This window comes from Phaenicophaeus curvirostris, chromosome 12, assembly GCF_032191515.1.
Source record: "Phaenicophaeus curvirostris isolate KB17595 chromosome 12, BPBGC_Pcur_1.0, whole genome shotgun sequence".
Taxonomy (NCBI): Eukaryota; Metazoa; Chordata; class Aves; order Cuculiformes; family Cuculidae; genus Phaenicophaeus; species Phaenicophaeus curvirostris.
In genome coordinates this window covers 17,058,629-17,080,638 of record NC_091403.1, presented here as the reverse complement: position 1 = coordinate 17,080,638, position 22,010 = coordinate 17,058,629, and the positions used below count along the sequence as shown (strand labels likewise).

The 22,010-nt window shown below is 38.4% G+C and overlaps 1 protein-coding gene across 4 annotated transcripts in view; it reads left to right on the top strand.

The window, feature by feature from the left end:
* Window positions 1–22,010, top strand: part of TEX9 (testis expressed 9) — a 125,123-nt gene that overhangs the window by 84,669 nt on the left and 18,444 nt on the right. For 2 of the 4 annotated variants that reach the window (XM_069866922.1, XM_069866921.1), the window contains exons 1-6: window positions 10,662–10,731; window positions 12,560–12,623; window positions 14,413–14,483; window positions 18,157–18,205; window positions 19,210–19,295; window positions 20,835–21,010. In XM_069866922.1, the coding sequence (XP_069723023.1) occupies window positions 10,709–10,731; window positions 12,560–12,623; window positions 14,413–14,483; window positions 18,157–18,205; window positions 19,210–19,295; window positions 20,835–21,010 (469 nt within the window). In that variant the 5' untranslated portion in view covers window positions 10,662–10,708. Of the gene's footprint in view, window positions 1–10,661; window positions 10,732–12,559; window positions 12,624–14,412; window positions 14,484–18,156; window positions 18,206–19,209; window positions 19,296–20,834; window positions 21,011–22,010 lie in introns of those variants that run through there. The other 2 variants (XM_069866923.1, XM_069866924.1) reach the window with 2 other exon arrangements.

Below are 22,010 nucleotides of genomic sequence, written 5' to 3'. Positions count from 1 at the left end.
AAGATTAATTAATAGACTTCATCGACTTTGCATGATCAGTAACACACGTTATTTTTTGGCCCTAAGAAAAGCGTGTCGGTATGTTTGTTGTCACTAAATGCATTAAAACTCAAGTCAGGGATAATAACTTCCTCTATAAATAGCACCTTCACAGTGAGCATAGTAGCTTTTCATGTTGCACAGTATCAGTTGTATGTGTTTTTTAGTAAACCTTTAGACTTTAAGTTTGCACTAAGGCTATCACCTACAATATAACTCTTACTGCAGTCCGGTTAAGAAGTGATAGGCAGGTGATCCTGGAGGTCTGACATAAGTTTACCACAATCTCAGTCTAGAATTTTATTATTTTAAGTTTTAACTCTACTTAAGTACCTTTTAAGACTCCATATGCAATGAAAAGGAGCATGCTTATAACCAGAGTGGTTTAATATGCTGACTTTCGCATTTAAGAAATTAAATGTAACTTTACACTTCATGCTTAAGTGTAAATTTTTTCATTTACTGATAACAGCAATTATTCTCCAATTAATATTTTCAGTATTCAAGCCATCTGTTTACAGTAAGAATTCAACTATTCTTTGATAGCAAGCATGTGCTTTCATCTCTACATTCCAGTTTCTGCTTCTTATGCTCTAGCACGATCTTGTAAAATCTGAGTTGCCAACACTGGAGAAGAATATCCAAATTTAAGTAAACAAAATACAAGTTCCAATGGACCTTTTTCTTTTGATCAGGCTTTAGGGAAGAGAACCCACAACCTAGTCTTTGAACTTAAATTGCCCTTGGTGTGCTCATTTTAGTCTGGACAGTCAAAGACACAAAAGCTGAGTCATTCAAAATTAACATCAGCCAGTTTTTATTCTCTCCTACCTTGTTAACCAAAGGTTCAGAGCATTTAATCACAGCCACTCACTTAAAAATGCTAATAAATAAGATGACAATAACTTTTAAAGCAATGCACAGACTCCTACCTCCCTACATTGCTTACACATCTGTCCTATAACAATGAACATACAACACCTGAATTAAAGTAGGGATGCAGCTTTGGGACAGAGGACGATAAGGAGTGATGGGACAGACGCAAGACCATTTTTCGACTTTGCTTGCTTATGCAACTAATACTTATTTTATTTGCATATTTGGTTCTGTCAGGGATTTGAAATCTTACGCATTTTGTTTGGGTTTGATTTTTTTTCCAGAAGGCCTTCTCAGTCATCTAACTGTTACCTGCTGAGGCACGAACCCTGGGGAAACCATAGCTGCTCTAAGGGAAAAAAAAGTTATCACCACACAACAGAAACTTTCAAATCCCTGCCAGATGTTGCCAGCCTGGGAATTTAGCCCAGTATTCAGTCCAGGCTTATTTTTGCCATATAGTTTCTTCAAAAGGCAGATGTTTCTTCAAAAGGCAGATGCTTCACTATGGATGTCTACCCTCACATCAAGGATGCTCCCTAACATTGTTGTACAATCTCAAACCTGAAGGACTCCTCAGGGTGCTGTGGGGCATCTGCAGCAACAGCTGACCTCAGCAGCAATTGTTAGGGCTCAGCACGCCTAAAAATTAGGCCTTGTATTTTTAAAGCCTAACAAACATTCTGTTGTCAAAATAACATCTCTTTTTGTGTGGGGGGCAGAACAACAAAAAGAAAACCCCTCTGAATTTTTGCTGGCTGTGCAGTAACAACAATTATTGTCTGCATTTGTTTATGAAAACGGTCAAAAGATAACAAACCAACCCTCTCCCCCCGCTGACAGTGAGCTACACATCTTTTACTACAGTTGGCAAAAAAAGTTTGTCCCTTCCCTAAGCTGAATTAATTTGCAGTTTAATACACTAACAAGCCAGCTGTGTTCACACTGGGGTTTACACACAGGCACCTCAGTTGACTTTTAATTCATCTTACTACGCTGCCACAAGTTGTCTAAGGTCTCCGTTAGGCCTTAGCAGGGAAGCCAAGGAATGAACTGACAATATAATCTGAAATAGAATTTCTTTTATCAAGCAACGCAACAAGAGCAGATACCAAAACACGTGTTACTCTCATTTAAGGCTAATGTTGAAAGCTAACACCAACGCACTTAACATGTTAGAACTTGTTTGTACTTGTTCACAATACTAATTTGCCGGCGATGCCACGCTACATTCACTAAATATTTTAGAACTATTGTGTCTTACTTTGCACTGAATGAAAAAATATCAAAAATACACAAATTGATAGTAATGGCCAGATCTGTTGCAGTGTTGCCAACAGAGCAAAGTATTACAATTTTGAAAGATCTCATCTGCATTCACCTTTGAGCTGCATGCTCACATGGACAATGTGGCAAGCTCCTTGAAAGCAACAGTTTAAAAAAGTATGTCCTAAATTAATTTTATTCTATGCAGCAAAACATAAGCTTGGGAGTGAAGAGGACTTGGATACGAGTGACCACACACACATAACTCAGTCACGAAAAGAGAAGAAGAGCAATTGGCTCTTTCAGGCCCTGGGGCTTTTGGTACTAAATACATGATTGGATTTCTTACCAGCAGCGGTGTGGACAGGAACATTAAACGCAGGCCAGCAGTGACGGCTGCAATGAACAGGAACAGCATGGATAGGTTTGCACTTGCCTCTGTTATAACTGCAGGGCTCTGCATCTCGGGGACAGGTCTCTGTTTCAAAAACTGCTTTGTCAATAGAGTACCTCTTTGTTGAAAAGTCAGTGATTTCTTCTGAAAAGTAGCTTGTTACCTCTTAAATTTATGTGAGATGGGGTTGTTTTCTTTAGACAGAGAGCTAACATGCCAGGTGGCAGCCTTTAGGAGTCCCAGTCATCAAATACAGGGGAAAATACTTCACGCAATTGTATTTCCGGTTTGCAACAAGTAAAATTTGGGGAGGAATCACTGATTCGTTTCAACTTACGCAGCCTTTGTTTGAAACAGGATGTGGAAATAATCTTATTTAAGAAAAAGATGTACATTTTCCAGAACGGACCAATGAGCATTTGACAAAATTACCTGGTGACAGTGCCCAAGGGACTGATTTTGGTCTATGGATGACATGCAGAATTCTTTCTTTTTTTTTTTTTAATGTAACTTCACATATGACAGTATTTCAGGTAGAATAATTAATAGTATAAGATGTCTAGTTTCAGTAAAAATTATTACTTTGTGGCTTTGGGAACAAGCTAGGAAAACACCATTTGAGTATATTGCAACGGCCCTTTAAGGGTACTCACTATTAGAAAATGTTGTCTTACACAAGAAGATGAATTTCCATCATCAGTGAAGGCTATTTCCATTTTACTTTGACATTGACATCTTCTGAAATGCTCTGAACTGCTGTCGTGGAGGACCATGTGCTTTTTAATAGATTTTCTATTTATAAATCGCATTGATAAACTAACTTTGCTTTTTTTCAAAAAATACCAGCTACTACTATAACAAAAAAAATAATAAGATTTTGTCATAACAACCCAGTAATATTACAGTGGCCACTTTGAAGAGTGGTCTGAAGAGTATTTGCCGAACCTTTGATCCCTAGTAATCAGAAGAGAAGTGCCCAAAATCCAGAGATTAAAGGATTAGACCTCAAGAAAGACTTGTGGTATTTCAAGAAAATGTGACTGATGCTCACCACTTATTTTTTACAGCGCTGATGAGATTTAGTGTTTAAGGTCCTTTCCTGTTCAGACATAAAAGCTGCTGTAATCAGAGTATTACTAGGGAAAACTACTCTGGTTGGGGATTCAATATGTTTAAATTGTTGAGCCAAGGCTATTGTTTGGATTAGGTTAGGAAGGATGACACTGAAATAAGTAAGCCCCAATAGTGCAGCAAAGCAGAGAAGTACAAAGAAAAATGTTTTTCTTTTAAATAGCAATCTGGATACCCAAAGTATGCTGGTTATAGCTGTACACAAAAATAACTCAAACTAGCCTAGAAAGTATTGTATATTTCTACACAGCTACTGGAGAGAAAATAGACATTTCCATTGCACTGAAATCAAAACTGGAGACACTGGAGATGGAAGAGACTTACTAGGTTTGCTTGCCCAGCCCCCAGCCCTGTCGTCCCTCCAAATCCTCATGCTTGGTTCCCACACACCTCCCTGGCTTCTGCCACACGGAACTTGGCACAAGCAACTAACATCCATCAGGGTCATTCTGCTAGAAAACAAAAGGTATCTGGCTATACTAATGGTAAACCCACTAAGGATACTTGTCACTGAGGTCTAAAGGTTAGGATTTTTTTGCAAACTTCATTATCCAAATAGCTTTTTCATAAGAAATACGTGACTACTGATAACACTTGGTACTTTATTTCTGGGACCCAGTAAACACATGAGAAAATATCAGCACAAAAATATATTCTGATATACAATCGTGCCATTTCAAACACCACTGGATTATTATGACTGATTAGGGGCAAAAATCCAACAGCTGTCTGGGGAATTCCCTTGATGTTTGGATTATTGATTTAATAGCCACACATTGTCTAGATCCTACCACTCCACTAATGTTTGAAAATACTGCACATGAGTTTACATTATTATTTTTCCTATTATTGCACAAAACTTATGCATTTTAGTGTGATTTTTAGGTGAATTTAAGATTAGCTGTTACTTGCACTCCACACAACAGGACTATGAAATACAAATTGTATCTTTTTAAGAAAAACTAAGATGAGTATTTAGAGCTAAAAGGAAAAAATCCAAGTTTTTGGAAAGCTACTAAGTATTAAATTTTATCTACAATTCATTCCAAAACTCTGCACTTCCCTCTCTCCCCTCCAGGAAACTGGACCTAGAAAAACAAAGCAGAAATTTAAGGTAGGGAAACTACTGAAGTGTGGAGAGGCTGTAATTGTAACAGTTGCTTAGGTTACGGTGATACGCTTTGGATAGAAGTTTGACATCCTCTCTGGTACATTTAGAATTAATAAGTAAACAAACGAGCAACTGCCAGCTAGCTTTGAATTCTTTGCCTCTGTCCATGAGTGCTGCAGTCAGCCTGTCTCTGGTTTCCTTCCCTATGACTGGGCTTAGCCCATACAGGCTGTGGTTTTTGTTCTGTGTGAGGCTCCCAGTGCACGCCTTGCTTGTGAAGCACGCAGATAAGAGGCACGGTGTGCATGGCAGCTCGTGTCACATGGAAGGAGAGATCCAACAGTGCTGTGGTTCACTGCGACCACGGAGGCAGCCCAAGTGGCAACACGCATCCCCTTCCAGTGGGGTTTGGATCGCTTTGGAGTCTCGTGCCTAAAAACACGTGTGTTGACTGAGAAAGTACCGGTGTTCAGACTTGAGTGTGTAAATGTGGTATGGTAAATAGCCTCTCCACAATTGCTTAACCCAGAGCACAGTAATCTAAGCAGGACAGATTGTCCTGGCCAAATAAATTAGCACAGAAGCAAGAGTGACACACCTTATGTCACACCACCACAGCAAAGCATCCCTCTCTCCTAGGACAGAGGATACAGCAGCAGCAGCAAGTGCTGCAAAAGACAACAGAGGTAATATTTTACTACATCCCTCTCTCAAATATATAATTTTAATCAAATTTATCCCTATGACACACCAAAGACAATATATAACTCTTAACATGATTCTTGGTCTAAAAACAGTAAGCATTTTTGCATATACTTGGTGTTGTTTACCATGGGCCTCATTAAAGGAAAAAGAACCAAAACTTGAACAAGGATATCAGCTGTTGTCTCTTAGGCCTCATACATTTGCAATGTTTTTTACAAAAGAAAGTGTCCCAAACCCCTATTAGTCCTCTGTTTCTGCCAAGTAATGCGATAGGCACTGAAAATGTCCTGCAACTGGCCTGCTACAACATCAGCTGTTGACAGTATTCCCGGTCTCTACCGAACACCACAACTTTTATGAGAAGCAAGGAAAATTCCATATAATAAGTCAATAAGAAGATACTTGGAAGAAAAAAAAAATGTGTCTAAAAGTCTAAAGATAATAGCTTAACATACAAATCCCATACTTTTGCATTTTTGTTGGGAGATCACAAAATTTGTGCCTGCAGAAGGAAAAGGGCCACAGGTAACAATTAAACAACACGTTCTTTGGTCTGATCAAAGGTAAACACTGCATATCGGCTCTGAGCAGTCTTTGGCAATAAACTACTCTAACATCATACCAGCTACGCACACCTTCTGTCCCGAGCCACTCCTACCAGCTGTATTGATTGAGCTCTTTTTTTTTTCTGCGATTACCCCCTCCCTTGCCCAAACAGCAACACCAGCAATGTCAGTGGTGAAGCACTTCATTTGCAACCCATACATTTCTGTTAGAGCCATTTAGTTCTGGGATCTCATAGTCCTCAAAAAACATCATGAAAATTTGAAACACTTGGGAACTACCGATTGATGACACATTACCCTAATCATAGAATCACAGAATAGTTTGGATTGGAAGGGACCTCAAAGATCATACACTTCTAACTCCCCTGCCACGGGCAGGGACACCTCCCACTGGATCAGGGGCTCCAAGCCCCATCCAACCTGGCCTTGAACACCTCCAGGGATGGGGCAGCCACAGCTTCTCTGGATAACCTGGGCCAGGGCCTCATCACTCTCACAGCTAAGAAATTCCTCCCTATGTCTACTCTAAATCTGCCCCTTGTTCTGTCCCTCTAAGCCTTTGTAAACAGTCCCTCCTCAGCTTTCTTGTAGCCCCTTCAGGCACTGGAAGGTCACTCTAAGGTCTCCTCGCAGCCTTTTCTTCTCATGAGGGTCCCAAGCAATAGGTCACAAGCATAGATCATACAGCTCATTATGATCACAAACACTGATCTGTTTGAAATCTGCGTCTAATCCGATGCGTGCTTTGTTTCAAAATGACAAAACCATTCTGATTTTACAGTCGTGATGTTTGAGTCAACTTATAAGAAACAATTTCATGGAAAATGGGAATCTGCTAACAAATAATGTTGACTAAATCTTATACTGTACTAGCACTATGCTTTCAAATGCTTTTTTTTCCAGATAAATTTTCCTAGCTCCGTAGGTATCTCGCTATTGATTGTCATCTCTAATGTAAGCCTGTTCTCTCCCAGTTACCAACTACATATTACAGAATTAAACACAACAGTTAAGGTCACATCAGGTCAACTTCAAAGTGATAAAACCTTAATGGAGTAAAGGATCAAGAATATAACAAAGCCTCTTATTTCTATGTCTCTGGAGAAATATTTCAGTGTTCACTAAGAAATACGTAAACATACTATTCTCTTAATATTATTTCAAATACAGGTAGTTGAATTCTAAATCCTGTTGATACAATATTTCAATCAGATAAATCATATTAAATAAATCACGTTGCAGATAGTAGAAAAATTGTGCAAATAGGGAATCCTAATGTGTATGTACGTTATTCCCAGAAGGCTCTAAACAAAAAGAGCCTTGTGTTACTGTGTTTGTTAACATATTTAATAATCTATGATATAATAAATTACCCCTCTTTTGTTTATTAAGGCTCAGCTAAAAGCTGACTAGAAAACCAGTGACTCTAATCTCTCTAATCTCAACCAGTGATTTTGTTGCTTCAGTATCTAACTAGCAGAGATACTCTAGCTAATACTTTCGGCATTTTTAAGGTGTTAAGATCTTACAGCTATATTGGGTGAGAATTTTAAAAACAGTAAGAACATTACTAAGAAGTAAAAAAAAGTAAGACTATTATTACCGAGATGATATTTTAGTTCTCCAAGTATAAACACTACTCTTAGAATCCTCCACAATCTCAGTAAATCTCATCAGAAATGTTTCCAAAACCATGCTTGGTTACAATGCTTTAATCTCTCATGGAATCTACCCCTTATTTCTTAACAAAACGTGCCTTTCCCTCTGTGGAGGTTTGGTTTCTACTACTGACCTCGTCCTTTCTTGTTTCTCCAAATCAGAAGTGCAACTCACGGAGTTACACTCCGCGTACCTTTTCTTTTTTGAAAGGCCACCATTAACCTCTTGCTATTCTTATTAGTTAAAAAAGAAATTAAAGAGTTATTGTAATGGACTGACTTCTTGGCTGACAACGTTTCAAAAGCTCCATAACTTTTTCCGTAAGCTTGCTCCTTCTCCCCTTTGCATCAATACCTTCGTATCAATCTCACTGTCAGGCACTTTTATTTGCTACACTGATGTTTCTATTTTTTGCCTTCCACTAATCACATTTTCCCATCTTTCACTTCACCTCCGTTTATTTCATTACACCAGACGTGTCAGTGCTCAAAGTTATTCTCCTCCAAGCACTTCGTCTGTTTTGCAACTAATACTTCTGCAGAAATCCTTCAGCTAAGTATAGACCTTCTACTTGAAGTCAGCCAGGCTCATCCGATTTCCCTTGCACAAACGTCTTCATTAAAATCACATCTAGTCCACGTAACTCAGGGTGCAGAACAATAATATTCCTGCTACACAGATATCCAGCCACCTAACTGGGTGCAGAAATCAGACAGCGAGGGAAAACCAGGAACAGGGCAGCCGCACACATATACCATTGGGAGAGCTAGAGATTTCGCTATCTTAGGTTATTTTTAAGATGTATAATATATAATACATGTAGAGATTATATGGATCATATAATGCATACTATATAACCCAGATATATCATATAGATTACATAATGTATAATATTTATAATATAAACCCTATTATACATATAATATAGATTATATAATGTTTAATATTTATAATATAAACCCTATGATATATATCAAATAGATTACATGATGTATAATATTATAAACCATATGACACATATTATATAAATTATATAATGTATAATACTTAAAATATAAACCCTATGATACATACCACATAGGTTACATAATGTATATTATTAATATAAACCCTATGATACATATCATATAGTTTATATAATGTATAACACTTATAATACAATACATATAATACTATACAGTTTATATAATGTCTGATATTTATATAAATATTATATTATGGATTATAGTAAAAGCATTACAATAAGTAAAAAATATATTTTATGGATTGTATTATACATTCTATATAATATATATTATATATTATCATGTTAATACCTTACATATTATTACATAATAAATGTTATGCACTATAATTATATACATTATATGCATATGATATATACCTATATATTATATGGATTACATAATGTAAAATACAACCCATATAGTATATATTATACAGATTATTATATAATGTATAATAATTATAGTATATCTCCTATGTAAATATCTACATAAAATGTATACTATTTATTGTAGGTCTGTATTTAAGATTATATAGAATACATTTATATAATATAAATACATGTATTATGCATTACATATTGTATATAATATATATAGTCAATACAACATATTTCACATTATACAATCTATGCATATTGATTGTACATTAGCGTATAATCTATTGAATATTATATATTTTATAGAGATGATAGATTATATAGCCTATGTTATATTATAGATCTCACAGTCTATATATTATATAACGTATAGCATATGACATATAATTACACATTATAATCATATATTATAATCATATATTATATGATGTATGTCATACACCATATAATATATAGTCTATATAATATATATTTTAGATCCTAGTCTATATTAAAGAGCCTATAGTCTACATATTATATAATGTACTATATACATCATATAATCTCATACAATCCATTATATATAACTATATAGTACATATATTACATACTATACATACACTACATATATGATATCTAGTATATATTTTTATATAAGATAGTATAGAATAAATTTGTACAGCCGACTGGACATGATCCAGCAGTGGCCCAGGTGGCCAAGAAGGCCAATGGCATCTTGGCTTGGATCAGAAATGGCGTGACCAGCAGGTCCAGGGAGGTTATTCTCCCTCTGTACTCGGCACTGGTGAGACCGCTCCTCGAATCCTGTGTTCAGTTCTGGGCCCCTCACCACAAGAAGGATGTTGAGGCTCTGGAGTGAGTCCAGAGAAGAGCAACAAAGCTGGTGAAGGGGCTGGAGAACAGGCCTTATGAGGAACGGCTGAGAGAGCTGGGGGTGTTTAGCCTGGAGAAGAGGAGGCAGAGGGGAGACCTCATTGCTCTCTACAACTACCTGAAAGGAGGTTGGGGAGAAGAGGGAGCTGGCCTCTTCTCCCAAGTGACAGGGGACAGGATGAGAGGGAATGGCCTCAAGCTCCACCAGGGGAGGTTCAGGCTGGACATTAGGAAAAAATTTTTCACAGAAAGGGTCATTGGGCACTGGAACAGGCTGCCCAGGGAGGGGGTTGATTCACCTTCCCTGGAGGTGTTTAAGGGATGGGTGGACGAGGCGCTGAGGGGCATGGTTTAGTGTTTGATAGGAATGGTTGGACTTGATGATCTGGTGGGTCTCTTCCAACCTGGTGATTCTATGATTTATGCGTATTACATACTGTACATTAGATAAACACGTATCCTATGTCCATTTTAATAAAAATACATACTCTATTATACACAGTACCTACACTATATTATAGATTATGTCCTTTTACATATCCTAAATCCCTATTTATACCCACAGCGCATCCATGCCTCCCCTCCCATAACCCACCATCATTACCCGCCCGGTCCACCCGGAGGCGCGCGGCCCCGCGGGTCACGTGGTGCGGGGGGCCGAGCCCCGCCCGTGTCCGCGGCGAAGGCGACGCCGCGCGGTCAAAATGGCGGCGGAGGAGCAGCGCAAGTAAGGGGGGGGAACCGGGGGGGAACAGGGGCTCGGGGTGGCGCTTCTTCACCGAAGGGGCTCTGGGGGGTCCCCGGCGCCGGCGGCGATCGCAGAGCGGGCTGGGAGGAAGAAATCGTCGTCTGACGAGAATGAATGAGCTCAAGCGATAATAAGAGTAATGAGAATGAAACCTTGGCCGGCTTGCGGCTATAATGTGATGGCAACAGGAGTTTAGCTGCGTGAAACGAGGAACAAATCAAATGTTGAAAGGACAGCCCCGCAGCGGGAAGCGCAGAATCACCAGGTTGGAAAAGGTCATGAGTCCCACCATTCCTGTCAGTCACTAAACCTTGGCCCTCAGCACCTCGTCTTTAAAACACCTCCAGGGAAGGTGACTCCACCACCTCCCTGAGTAGCTGTTCCCGTGCACAATGACCCTTTCTGTGAAAAATTTCTTTCTGATCTCCAGTCTGAATCTCCCCTGGTGCAGCTTGAGGCTGTTGCCCCTTGTCTTAGCCCAGCTCCCTCCTCTCTACCAGACTGGAGCTCACGAACAGGACACAACAAGGAAGCAGATACAAAAGACCGTCAGAGTCTTCTGAAGACACAAACAAACTGTTATGTGCATACAAGAGTGGGTGATAAATTAAATAAGTTCCCGGAAAAACGATGGACCTGTAACGTCTTTCCAGGAGTCTAAACAGAAATGTATGTTTCACCAGTAATTCCTGGAATCTGTATGAATATGTGTGTTTAACCAGTCTAAAAGTCATGTAACCAGTCTCAATAGTTGGACACACTAGGTGAGTTACCCCACGTGTTTGTTAAAGGAATACCTGCTTAATAATCAAACCGCCATTAATTACTGAGTTTGGCTTATCACAGCACCACCATCTAGTTCCATCCCCTCTGCTGTGGTCAGGGACATGTCCCACTGGATCAGGGGCTCCAAGCCCCATCCTACCTGGCCTTGAACACCTCCAGGGATGGGGCAGCCACAGCTTCCCTGGGCAGCCTGGGCCAGTGCCTCACCACCCTCATTGTGAAGATTTTCTTCCTTATGTCTAGTCTAAATCTGCCCCTCTCCAGTTTATAGCCATTGCCCCTTGTCCTATCACTCCATGCCTTTATAAAATGTCCTTCCCCAGCTTTTCTGTAGCCCCTTCAGGTACTGGAAGGTCGCTAATAAGGTCTCAGAGCCTTCTTTTCTCCAGGCTGAACAATCCCAGCTCTCCCAGCCTGTCCTCGCAGCAGAGGTGCTCCAGGTGATCTCAAATGTCTTTTCCAACCAAGCAATTCTATGGTTTCAAGTCCACCAAACAAAGTTTAAAAGCCCTAAAGCTGTTGCCAAACGTGGTGAAAGTGGATGGGAAAGCACCGGCTGCATTCCCTGCTGGCTCCCAGCCTGCGAGGGTGAGCATGCCAGGGACAGCGGCAGCACCTGTGTGGATGAGGACATCAGCTCCCCTGAACACGCTTTAGTTATGGAATCAGGTACTACAATCATATAGGACTTCCTTCCCCAGCGCGTGAAGTCAGGACCATGTTAAAACCAGAAAGCGCTGAGGTGATCAAAGACAAAATGCATAGAAGTAACGACACGGCCACCATCACAACAGGACACCCACTACCTCTCACAGGGTATGGGTATTTATGACTTATGATTTCACACAAACTCAGGACATCGTTGAAATGTAACTTTGTTAATACCCCAAAGTGTATTTTAATGCTCCTTTGTAGGAGTTATTATACTTCCACTTAGTTCAAGCAGAGATACTGTCATGCTTAACATCTATTTCTTCTAAATCTTGCAAAAACTCACTGATGAGCGCTTTTGCTCTTTCAGGCGACTGAATGCAGAATTAGACACAAAAACAGAAGAACTTGTGCGTCAGGCTGAAGAATTAATGGTGAGTAGGTTATGCAGACCTAATTTAACCTTGATCCACACGTACACAGGGTTGAGTTTCAAAAGAAATTGCTTAGATCCTGACAACTGAAAGTATTTTGATTTTAAACATAATCTAAGCTTTTATTTTATTTTTCTTCAGAATTGTGAACTTCTACTAAAAACACATCTGAAAATAGTTTTCATATAATTTCATCAGGTCGGTAGATGTTTGTATAGATGTGTAGAGCATTTGTGCAGATGTATACTTAAAACTGCATAAATGTTTATCATGTTCAAGAAAAGTATCTGTAGGTAGTTTTATGTCTTGAATACTAAAAAAATTACTATTTAAAAAACAGCTACTGTTGCAATAACATCCTCATTAAACAGGTTATATACTGTCCAAGCTGCAAGAAATACAGAGAATAAGCAACATAAATAGAAGATGTGTCGTTGGTAAGAAGGAAGCTTCCTTAAAAGAGAAAAATTTGCTGTTTGTTGCTGGTATTATCTTTTAACATTGTTGTAGCTGTGTACTAGATACAGTCAAGTTTTTATGGTAAAAGGGAGTGGGAAAAGTACAGTTTATAGCATAAACAGTTCAGCAAAGGTGTTCTGTGTATTAGATATAGAATCATAGAATCATAGAACAACCAGGTTGGAAGAGACCCACTGGATCATCGAGTCCAACCATTCCTATCAAACACTAAACCATGCCCCTCAGCACCTCGTCCACCCGCGCCTTAAACACCTCCAGGGAAGGTGACTCAACCCCCTCCCTGGGCAGCCTGTTCCAGTGCCCAGTGACCCTTTCTGTGAAAAATTTTTTCCTAATGTCCAGCCTAAACCTCCCCTGGCAGAGCTTGAGGCCATTCCCTCTCTTATGTTCATTACAAGTCTACTAACTCACATAAATGAAACATAAAAAGCAAATTATTAAGTCCTCTGTAAGGCAATACCGGTATGAGCTTTTCCCAGTGTTCAAACTTCACTTTTATATTCTCTAAGAATCCATTCTCTTGAGCTGTGATAAGCTGAGGCTAAGTGCTTGGTATTTGAACAGAAGCAGTCAAAGCATCCAAAATAGTCTCTAGTGTCTTTCTTTTAAAAAACAGCAACAACAAACACACTTTTTTTTCCCCTTCTCTAAACACAGCAGAAGATCAAATATTCTTAGGACACTTAATATACCACACAGCACTGCCAGAGTGCACAGATATACATTTACCAACAAATGAAAAACATTGTAAGTTTACAAAAAACCCCACAAAAAACGTAACAGCAAACAGGACAACTGCGTTTTGTTCTGGATTATGGTTTCTAACTGTAATTTAGCAACACAGAAACTATCTGAACGTTCAGACTGAATTCTTCTCCAGACTACATACAACTCCAGACTGCATAGTGTCCAACTATGGTTGTATTGCATGAATAAAGGATTTGGTTTTAAGGGTTATTGTGCAAGAAATGGGAAAAGGAAAATTTGTTCCACCTGCTCTGCATTTGCTGCTCCTGTATTTTAGAGGCAAAGGAGGGAGACTAACAGCAGCTTGGATCATTTTAAAGTAGGCAAAAGTTTTACAGGCAAAAGACAATTATATATTGGTAAGCAGAAGTAAATGTTGGGGGATAGCAATGGTATTTTGATTTTTAGCCGTCCTTTCCTGTGTTTGAGAAGTTCTTTTCCACAGTCAACTACCATTTCCATTCTTTTGCATAGTAGACTATAGGTGTTGCAATCTGTGATTTATGAATACGTAATTCATCTTCATGCATTATATTTCCTCAAAATTTTTTTTTTTTTGAAGAAAGGCCAACAGGAGATACTACCTAGACCAGTTGCAATACAGACCAAGTCACGTGAAGACAACAGACAGAGGTACATGCTTTACAACTGCTACATACAATTTGTGGAGAATCTTCACTGATTACACCACCCTGACTTGCACCCTCCTCGGGCTCCTGTTTTATCTGTCATTGCAGAATACTGGATTGGTGGAGTCTATTTTTTTCCTGTTATTTAAAATATTTGATACTAAGTACTTATTGTTCCTTGTTATTTAAAGGAAGTCTCTGTTCTGCTGAAATGTTCTCTCTAGGATGCTAAGTAGTGCTGACATCTGTAGAAAAAGCAAGGTAAGACAAGAGGTTTCTTTGCACTGAAAAAGAGTAGACACTAAGCAGTAGATTGATTTTAACCAGTTCAGCTGACAAAGCAAAGAAGTAGATCCTAGTTCACATTTAATTTGGCCTAAATGTTCCTGGGACGGGAAGTGCTTGATGAAAAAAAACACAAGCAGAAAACCCTAAGACAGACAAACATTCAGCTGCCACCCTCTGGACCTTGGATATCATTACACTTCCGAGGCCCATATACATTCAGCCTGTATGAACATGCGTACAACTGCAGGTTTTGGTCTCTATGTCCAAACCCGTTTGCCCTAGAGTGGAAACGTAGCTCTGTTTACTTAATTGTTCAGGTTCATTATTATTTACTTAGTTGTTCAAGGGTTCCTATGTTGGTAGTACAGGAAGTGAGTGAATTTAAGATAGACTGTTTATCGAAGATCTGATCAGGTAAGTTCCTAAATTTATGATGCCACTAATGTGGATACCAAAGATACAGGGCCAGAGTGCAAGGTGCTGCAAATGTTAAGCTGCAGTTGGGAAAAGGTTTTGAAATATGAAAGACTGCTAGAAATGATCAGATAGTTACTTTTGCGCAGAGTAAAAGCGAAAACAAGAAGTGAGAGTTTTTTATGAATGTGAAAGGATTGTTCAGTAAACAAAAAGGTGTGATGGCAAGTCTGTGAGAGAAGCCTGGCTATAGCAACAGAAGTTTACTACTGTAGTTAAAATTATTCCTCAGCTATTTTAAAGCCATAACCTGACAGTTGTAGAGGGTAAGAAAAAGAAAATCCATGTGTTCTCAGTATAATTATGCTTTGGAAACAAATTTGGGATCTTGCTTCAGTTTTATGTACTGTTCAAAAAATTTTGAACAGTAAACAGAAGATTTTTAAGAACTTCAAGCTTTAGTTGAGTTACAGAGCTGTTTTATGAAGTAATATGATCAGAGGATCCAGCTCCACAAAAAAAAGTTAACAGCTATGCTGGTACACATTTGAAATACATGGGAGTGCTGGAATAATTAAAAAAAATATTGGCAATTAGCATGTCAGAGTAGAAGCTGATCTACCAATTGCCTGCATAAATTAAAATACCTTATAACAACCACTGTCTGTGTTCTAGTGAACATTTATGCAAGAGAAAAATTGAAAGCCCATGCTGTCGTGCAAAAAAAATGAGAAACGTGTGCTAGGAATTAGGCACACTGAGTGAACATCGAGGCCATTCAATTAGATTAGTTCCAAGTATTTAATATTTAATTAAATTTTTTTCCTTGCAAAATTGTGCAAGCAGAGAGGCCATAAATCTAAAGGAAGCACTTGAGATTGTTTTAAATATCCACTTGAAGTTTCCATTTATTCCTTTAAGGAGAATTAACACTAAAGCAATCTGAAAGAAGGGGAGAAATAGAAGCAAAGAAAGAGGCAGTATCAGAAGGAAAACAAAAAGGTTAAGTTAAAAAAAAAGGGGTGGGGGCAACAAACATTTAAGTCACTTTCCAAGTCAGTGTATAATTTTAAAAAGGTTGTTCTGGAGTTTTTGTAGCATAATTTTTGCAGAGAAGTTTGAATTACATAGAGACAAAGCAGCTCCAGTGACACTGCATTGAATTCAGCTTTTGTTTACACTTCCACTCTTGGGAGCATTGCCCAGCTCATGGCAGTGGGAACTGTACGCGCATGGGCAAGAGTGCTATAGGCTTTGAATAGGATTAGCAAACACAAAGGGTTTGTTCAGGCACATGCATCTCGTGTTTACATGCAGAGATGGAATTCTTAAACATTAGCTTCTGTTTTGGTGTTGCCCAAAATCCTCTAGCTTCTTATTTATATAATTTTTCATGATTTACACATTAATTTCATTTACCAAACTACTATAGAACTGTATTATGAGGTTTTAAAAATGGGTTGTCAAGTATAGGGAAGAGAAAGGAAACCATTAAGGTTAAACCAGTTTGGTGAATTCAGTGAACAGCAAGGGATTTGGTTTTGTTTTGCTTTGTTTGATTTTTAGAAAGAAGGCCCTAAGACAACAGATACAGTAGGAACAAATTAGTCTACTGATGGAAAGAACATTATTGTCATCTTTAGTATAGAGGGTTGCATTTTCGTATTTTTCAGAATAACCTATAACTGCTATTTCCGTGGCAGCAAATCCTCACCCTCTGCGTGTTACTAAAGCCAGCCAATAGGAAGGAAGCATGAGGAAAATAGGGTAAATAGACAAAAACTAATCATCCTATTCTTGAAGTCTGTTGCCAACCACACACAGACGATTTCTCCAGGTTTTTTTTGGATTAATAAAATCTGGAGCTTTGTGCAGATAATTCTTTTTGATGAATGGATGTCTGAAATTTTTAAAGGCAAGATCTAAACATTTGCTCAGATATGCTGAGCAGAAAAAATTAATGTGACTTGATGCGTCTGAAATTTAAATTTTATTCCAAAACTCTTATAAGCCACCATTTTAATAATTGAAGTAAAAAATTATAAAGGGTAGTAAAAAAGTAGCCTTTTCGTATAGTAACACACATTCACATAACTCATGCTGAAACAAAAAAAAAGTTGTGTCTATTACAAAAAGCTTGACCTGAATAATACACAGCATGATAAAACTTTCTCCCCATTTCCAGCAGATTTTAAAAATAATCGTTTAACCTGTAGTCCTGTTACTAAGCAGCATGGGTTTCAGCCGAATAAGAAGATAAGAAAGCTGCTTTTTCTTTTTCTGTATTTTTTTTAATTCCTGGGGTTTTTATCTGTAAAATGGATATAATATTTGTAATATGGATTTCAGAAAAAATTCTGTGAGGCTTAATTTATAAACTGTTCCAACCTCTTTCCTTGATAGTGCCTGCCAACTGACTTGGCAACAGCCAATTTGAGCATATGATCACACTCTCTCTTAGGATGTGGAGGACACCATTTGTTATCTTCATTTTCTTCATATTAATTCAGGGATCTGTATGTCAGTTGGGCCTATTAACCACTGAGCTACTGGTGACCTTTGGTAAAGGACTGCCAGTGTCTCTCGTTGAAGCTGATAGCACTTCATACTGGCTAAGCACTCCCTAGTGCAGGGGAATCGTTGATCCTATCAGCCAGTAGCTACAGCAGTCACCTAGACTGCAAGAAATGAGATTCAGATTCCTGTGCATATATAAACTATTGTATTGGATGGCCTGGACTCACCAGGTGATTCAGTTGGCAAATTAGGTAGAATCGAAAGACAGAAAATAAGACTGAACTTATGTTTGAACTTAGTATCTGTGTTCCTACCTTAGCTATATTGTTTTTTCTAGACATAGAAAATGTTCTTCTCCTGATTTTGACTGGGGAGGGGCTGGATTTTTATTGTAAAATGTTTATTTTGTTATACATGTTGAGGGTTTATTTGGGGATTTTTTTTGTGTTTTTTTGTAGAGGCCTGCTCTGTTGTGAAGTTTCATCCCTTACAGACTCACAAGCCAAGGTATCAGAGTCAAAACTATCCTGGTTAATTTTTCTTCTTGTGCGATTTCCACACGTTACTTCTGGTTTTGAGGTTGTGCTGCACTGGGAAGTTACATGGGTGGAAAGCCAAAAGGAAATTATGTTCAAAGCCATGGCACAGGAACAGTGTTACCAGGGTTTCTCAGGGCCACTGCTGGTTACATGGAGTTAGAACACAAATACTAAATGTGATGCAAGTTTCCTTGTCTGTAAAGCACTGACAGAAGAACTCTGTTTTGGACATCAAATTAAGAATTCCAAGCACGCAATACAAGAACACAGTTTCTTCCTTTACTCCCTTGTCTCCCCCACCAGGGGCAGTACTGTTGTCTTCTGGATATAGTAATAAACAAGTAGTCAAAATAACCAAATACAGGAAGGGAAACATAGTGGAGAAAGATTAGGAACAAACTCAGTAGTCTCTATTACAATTACATTGACTCTTTTAGGAGGTGAGCTAAAGGCAAAATACTGTCTTCCCTTATTTATCAGAATACAATAGGAAAAAAGCCTCATTTTTGAAGAATATTTGAGTGAAAGTAACAAAAATATTGCTGGATCTCCCTTCTACAGGGAATTTCAAGGATTAAAATAATGTGTAAAAATAGCACAGTTTTGAAGGTACAATAAGATTTTTCAAAGACATGCACTCAGCTGACAGTCCAATAGTTAATATCTTGATAAAAGCTGATAGTCTTGCTTATGCACAAATTTATTACGAATGTGTGTGCAAAAACACCCCCGAGGAAGTGGCTAACAGATGTATTATACTTTAGGCATACAGGCATTAAACTTGCAAAATGAAGATGAGTGCAAATAAAACTGGAAAACTGTCCTTTTGGAAGTTTGAAAAGCATACTTTGAAAAGTATGCCTGAGTCTGAATATATGAAAAAACAAAACCAAACAACAAACACTAGAAAAAAAGTAATACCTAAGTAATTAAAACCAAAAAATCACTAATTTCTGGAAAAAAAATTTGTAGCTGGGAAACAAAAAGAAATGTGCTTCCATGCCCATGGCTCAGAACAGACTGTGCTCTGGAAGCAAGGGAAAAAGAACAGCTTCAAGGTACGTTATACAGATCTCTTCTTTTGTAATCAAATATTTTAGTTGCCCGTCAGGTTATTTTTATTCACGTATGCTTCTATATTTTTAATATATATTTGTAATAATAAATGTATTGAACTTGTAGTCCTTCTTAGACAGCCACATGTAGCTACCTCTGTTTACTTGCGTAGAACACCAAAGAACATTAGTGGAAACATGCCATTAATATTACAACAAGAAAACTATTTCTTTCTGCTCAAGCACTTCTTAAAGCTGACAGTTACACTCCGTCAACTCCTTCAGTTGTCATTAAGCCTAATGAGCGTATGGTAAATACATCATCTGAGGCAACATGAGAGCACACTGAGGTGGTGCAGACTGACTTGTGATCAGAATTGTCATGGGAAGCATGAGGCCTTCAGGGGTCTCCCCCATTTTGTTGTGTTTTGGTCTCACAGGATGACAGTGAGTCAGTAATAGTGCCACAGCTTTCAGGAATTTAAAAGTGAAAAGCTTCAGCTCTGTAGACAGCAAAACCTAGGTCATAAAAGGAAGAGCTGGAGATCTGGACAAAAGAAATGAGTAGACAAATGCATAAAATCCTGGGAACAAATTAAAACTGCCACAGGATATGAACTAATACCAAAATAGGATGAAGATTGTCTGCAATGTGTTAGAACATGGAATTGACAGAGGCTGAGGTTGTTTTTCAGGACTTGGGAGTCACTTGTAGACCCTTTTATACTCCCTTGGGCAGTGCGGGGGAGGCTGTCACACTGGCACCATATCACGAGATTTAGAAGTGGGATTGTGCATACGCAGGACCTGCAAGGTGAACCTGAACTTGTCGGGGGGAGTTGGCAGCTAGAAGGAGTTTGGAGGCTGCATTGGGATGGGGATACATTGGCTTAAAAATGAAGGAGATTCAGATCCTGTGGGAACTTATGTCATCTTTTTATAAAAGAAAGCTGAGGAGGTAGCCTGTGTAGCAGATGGTCACATACCTCATGTTCTGGTTTTATGATAGCTTTGGTGTGCAGATTCTGAGATCAGTGAAGTTTCCAAGGCCGACAGCTTTGGTGTGCAGATTCTGGGATCAGTGAAGTTTCCAAGGCCAAGCATAACAATACACAAACTGCAGTAGTAAGATAGGAGTACAGCTAGAGAGGACATAATTCCAGAAGTAGACAAGCAGCAGGGAAAAATAGCAGAATTTACAGCAGACAATAGTAGCTGAAGCCAAGGGAACACTCCTCTCTTCTTTTCTTTTACTTCAATTCAGTTAAGAAGTTGTTGAATCAGAAGACCATGCCAAAATAATCTTAGTAGAGAATAGTATTGCTTCTCTGCCTCCTACATTATAATATGCCAAAATCCTGTAATTGTTGATGTGGATACAGTCAAGGCATCTTACATCAGAAATTGCCATCAATGCATCTTCCATACAAATGCAAGCAGAGAAGTTGCATTAGGTAAATACACTCTTAAAAAGAGCCACAGCACTGTATTTCTTTGGTTTTTTAATTATATATTTAAAATGTAGGGTTTGCTTTTTTTTAGTTCAGAAGTAAGAAACCAGGAAGTACGAAGTGCTGATGATGTTGCAGTACTGAAGGATTGCATAGATTTTTCTTTAGCAAAAACAAGGAGCAAAATGGAAGAAAAACTAGGGAGAGGAGGCTTACCAGATTGTCTAGATGACGACATTCCAAGCGTTGGACATGAAATTGGAGCAGGTAGGTTTCCTCCCATGGTTAAGTACTTTTAATCTTGCTTCCTTTCTGTTAGAAATGGGTTCTCCTGGGCAAAAAAATAAAAGGGAGAGTTTCTATGGAAGTTACAAGGAAAGCTGTAAAGCCCTTAAGTTAAAGGAAAACAAGGTTTTCCTTCTTTATGTAATCCTAGAGGAAGATCAGGTCACACATGAATAATCATAGGAAAAAGTGAATTTTTATCTTGATTTCCACTTTTGTAGGGAGACATTTGGGTGGTTACGTTTGTTGAATATGTGCATAACATTTGATCTGTTTCACTGAGGAAACAAATACATTCTGCTATGCACGCATATACGAAAAGATGAGCTTCAGTTCTTTGCACAGATTCTGCCTTTAGTGGAAAAAGTGTTTCCTCACATCAATGCTGTGGATCTTAGCAAGTGGCTTAAATGGAGTTATGTTTCTTCTATGGTGCCTGAATGAGAATCCTCCAGGTACTTTCCCACTCTAAATGGTGTGTTTATGTTTGTCCTAGAAATGCAGTAGGAAAGGGAATTGCAGCATTTGCCAGTGAAGCTAAAGACATGATGCACATCTGTCTTGGCTCTGGTGTGATAATGAGGGTTTATGTAGTTTCTTACAGAGCTAAAGCAAGCATAAAGTCGCAGATTCACAGCTATAGTACAAAATGCCCAAACCCTCTTATTTTAATCTTAACAACTTGCTGCATGCCGATGCATAAATAGCTCTATTTCTAACCTCATGTAATTCAGTGCAAGTCTTATGTAAGTAAGTGTCCCAAAAGAGATCATTAGGTATCTTTTTTATCTTCTTGTTCCTGAACTAAAAAGAAATTGCTTTGGATTACATTGAAAGCTTACACCAAATAAATTCAAGGTAACTCAAGAAGAGTTATTACTGGTGTCTAGTAATCGGGCCTTGTAGACCAAGGGCATGTATTTGAGTTCTGTAGCTTTAATGGTGAAATGAAAATACTCTGGATTGATTTTTGCTTCTTAAA